Below are 4,161 nucleotides of genomic sequence, written 5' to 3'. Positions count from 1 at the left end.
GCTGGGGGATTGAACCGCGGTCCCCGTGCTTTGCTAAGCTTGTTCTAAGTAGGTGCTTTAGATCACTGAGCCATCTCACCAGCCCTTTGTATACTTCTAGAAACACATCTTAAGAAACTCCTAAAGTAGGATATCTGAGACTAAGGACATAAATATTTTATTTATTTGTAAAACCAGGGATTGAACTCAGGCCCTTGAGCTCGCCAGGCAAGCACTTGTTCTACTGAGCCATCTCCCCAGCCCCAGGATATAAACATTTTACATTTTATTAGAAATTAGAGAGCAAATGCCACAAATACACATCATTTTGACTTAAATATTCCAAATGGTACTAAAAAGTTCTGCACAAATTTGCTGTAATTTTTCATACCAGCAACAAGTTATCTTCTTCCTCCAAGCAGGGAAAAAGTAGGCAAAGTTCTAAACTTAGTTCATCCTCTACTCAAGATTGATTTTTTTTTTTTTTTGATAGAACCGGGTATTGAACTCAGGTCCCTGTGCTTGTCAGACAAGAACTTATTCTACTGAGCCATCTCCCCAGCCCCAAGATTGCTCTGATGACCTATTTTACTTGTTGTTTGCCTTCCCTCAGCTACTAGTAAACTACTGAGGAAAAAAAACTTCTAATTTTGTACTTATATTCTAAAAAGGACATTCTTAAATTCCATACCTCATCTCGTCTTCCACCATTAAAAGAAGAGCTAAAGAGTTTGCTGCTGCCGCCACTCCTTTGAGGAGGCATCTTATTAAAAGTTTTGCTTTTCTGTGAATTGGAGCGACGGGATTGGTTGCTAAAATTTTCATTTTTGGGATAGGAAGGTTCACGCTTGCGATTATAACGCTTCGATCCACTTGAGTTCTTTCCATCTGCAAGAAACAAACAAAAAAAAGGTTAACACATCTTACCTACATATATGTATATACACGTAATATATACATATTTGAACCTATTTCTTTTCACCTACCTACAAAACTGTGTTAAAATAAGGAAAAATAGGCCTTTTTACAATCTCTGAAAAATATGAGTTTAGGCCACAACATTAGTACTTGAGTAAAACAATCCATAGTAAAGTGGTTTCTTTTCTTTTTCATTTATGTATTTGGTACAGGGTCTCACTATGCAGTTCAGACTCATAGTAATCTTCGTTTTCAGCCTCTCCAGTACTGAGATTTGGAGTTACAGGCATGTGCCACCACACCTGGACTGGTTTGCTCACTCAGAGCACCCCAGGGGTGGGGCCACTGTGTTATGCAGGACCTGGGATTGAACCCTAGTCCCTGCACTTGCCACAGCAGATAGTTTGCTGAGCTATCTCGCTGACCCTTTTTATTTTGTTTTAAATGATACCTTTGAGGCTGGATGTGATGGCACACACCTATAATCCCAGTACTAAGGAAGCTGAGGCAAGAGGACCGCTGCAAATGCCAGGGCAGCCTGAGCTACATAGACTACCCTCTCTTTTGCTCTCTCTTTATTAAAATATATATGTAGTAATCAACAATTACTTGCCAATCACTTTTTTTTTTCAGTACCAGGAATTGAACTCAAGACCTTGAGCTTTCCAGGCAAGCACTTATTCCACTGAGCTATCTCCCCAGCCCTTTGCCAATCATTCTTGAACTAGAGATACAACACTGAACCAAATGGAAAAAAGGTCTTTTTTTTTTTTTTAAAATAAACTTCACATTTCAAATGAGGAAAAAATTTATACTGAACATTATTTCAGTAACTAAGTGCTCTGAAGAAAATAAACAGGCTTATGATAGAATATATTGGTACAAGGGCCAGCCAGATAGCTCAGCGGACTAAAGCACCTGCTTAGGCAGGCACAGGGACCGTGGTTTGATCCCCAGCATGCTATACTGGCCCCACCCCTGACTAAGACTGGGCCTTATGGTGCACACCTGTAATCCCAATGCTTGGGAGGATGAAAAGAAGAGGATCACTATGAGTCCAATCTGTGTAGTGAGACCCTGTAGAGCTTGTACTGGAAAAAATAAAATACAAAAAATATTGGTGCAGAAAATATAAAGACCAATACAAAAAGGAAAATCTCAAAAAAAAAAAAAAAAAAAAAACCCAAAAACAATAAAATAGATTATTACGAGCCAGGGAGATGGCTCAGCGGAATAAGCGCTTCCCTGGCAAGTGCAAGGGCCTGAGTTCAATCCCTGGTTTCGCAAAAAACAAAAAAAACAAAACAATAAAAAGGAAAATCTCTAAAACTTAGAAGCACCTCATCAAATAGTGAGCACACTGCCCACCATAAACATTCACATTGGATACTATTTTTTATTTTATTTTTGTATGAGCAGAATTTCTTTGAGGGAAAGAAAGCTCCTGTCCGAGAGAGAGAGACAGGAGAGGGGCCCTGAATAGGATGTCCCTGGGAACTATTTTTTATTTTAAAGAGAAAAAAGATAAATGAATCCAAGTGAAAAGGGTTAATAGGACAGTTACAATAGTTGATATACCCTGTCTACAAATAATGCCTGAGAGGCCTGAAGGGTCCCTACCTCAGGGAAAATACAATAAAAAATCAAACCACACAGAGGCCAGGGAGATGGCTCAGTAGAATAAGCACTTCCCTGGCAAGCGCAAGGGCCTGAGTTCAATCCTCAGTACCGCAAAAAAAGATCAAACCACACAAACTCTTGGTTCACAGTGTCTTTTTTTACAAAGCATAAGCACTGTTCTAACAAAAGTTCATTCAGATAAAGTAACACGAAAGGAAATAGTCATCCTATATTAGGAAAAAGTATTTTAGCTGAATTGAAGGCAGAAGACATTCCTTTTTAAATTACTATGCCAAAGCCACAATCTGTACTACAAGATGTTGGGCCAGGCAGAAACTGTGTGTGTGTGTGTGTGTGTGTGTGTGTGTGTGTGTGTGTATGCATATAAAAACAGAAATATATTATGTATATATTACATACATATCCAAAAGGCATAGTCAAAATAAAGACTATATTTGTTCTATAGGCTAAGTTGAGAAGTTATTAAGTTGACCAAAAAAGGGGGGTGTAGGGGCTGGGGTGATGGCTCAGTAGAATAAGCGCTTCCCTGACAAGCTCAAGGGTCTCAGTTCAATCCCCAGTTCCACTAAAAAAAATAAAAAATAAAAAAATAAATAATAATAAAGGAGGGGTCAGGGAGATAGCTCAGTCGAATAAGCACTTGCCTGGCAAGCACAAGGTCCTGAGTTCAATCCCCAGTACCAGAAAAAAAAAAAAAAAAAAGTTTCCATGAACATTAAAACAGCATGCGATGGGGCTGGGGAGATGGCTCAGTAGGATAAGCACTTGACTGGCAAACGCAAGGATCTGAGTTCAATCCCCAGTTCCACAACAACAACAACAACAACAAAAAAAAAAAAACAGCATGAGTTAATTCTTTTTGTTGCTGTTTTTTGTGAATTTAGAATAGGGTGTACAGGGTCTCACTATGTAGATTGGACTCATAGTGATTCTCCTGTTTTCAACCTCCCAAGCACTGAGATTACAGGTGTGTGCCACCATGCCCAGTCTTTTTTTAAGGAACCGGGGATTGAACTCAGGCCCTTGCACTTGCCAGGGAAGAGTTTATTCCACTGAGCCATCTCCCCTGCCCTCCATGCCCAGTCTTAATTGCTGTCTCAGTGTGCTATGGGGGTGGGGGCAGGGCCGGCACTGTACACCAGGGATTGAACCCCGGCTGCTGTGTTCTGCCTAAGCTGGCGCTTTAGTCCACTGAGTTACCTGGCCAGCCCTTGAATTACATTCTTTCAAAAAATATGTTCACGGGGCTGGGGAGATGGCTCAGTAGGATAAGCACTTCCCTGGCAAGTGCAAGGGCCTGAGTTCAATCCCTCGTTCTGAGAAAAAAAAAAAAAGTTCATAATTCTTTTATGGGGGGCAGGGGTCACCAAGGATAAAGCTCAGCAGCACAGCACCTGCCTGACAAGTACAAAATCCTGAGCTTGGTAACAAAAATAGATAAAAAATAAATTTTAAAATGTCTTAAACAGGGGCTGGAGAGATGGCTCAGTGGTCTAAAGCACCTACTTGAAACAAGCTTGGCAATGCACAGGGACCACGGTTCAATCCCCCAGCACCACATGCCAGCCAGCCCCGCCCCCTGGTGGGCTGAGCTGGCCACACACACACACACACACACACACA

General features: G+C 40.9%; 1 protein-coding gene across 2 annotated transcripts in view; it reads right to left on the bottom strand.

Moving 5' to 3' along the window:
• The window catches only part of Rnf10 (ring finger protein 10), a 58,829-nt gene that overhangs the window by 36,436 nt on the left and 18,232 nt on the right, over positions 1-4,161 (bottom strand). For both annotated transcript variants that reach the window (XM_004636256.3, XM_023721014.1), the window contains one exon: positions 671-867. In XM_004636256.3, the coding sequence (XP_004636313.1) occupies positions 671-867 (197 nt within the window). The remainder of the gene's footprint in view (positions 1-670; positions 868-4,161) is intronic.

The sequence above is a fragment of the Octodon degus genome, unplaced genomic scaffold (assembly GCF_000260255.1).
Source record: "Octodon degus isolate 3935 unplaced genomic scaffold, OctDeg1.0 scaffold00079, whole genome shotgun sequence".
In the NCBI taxonomy this organism is placed as follows: domain Eukaryota; kingdom Metazoa; phylum Chordata; class Mammalia; order Rodentia; family Octodontidae; genus Octodon; species Octodon degus.
The sequence above is the reverse complement of the archived record's forward strand: the minus strand, read 5'-3'. Positions and strand labels throughout refer to the sequence as shown.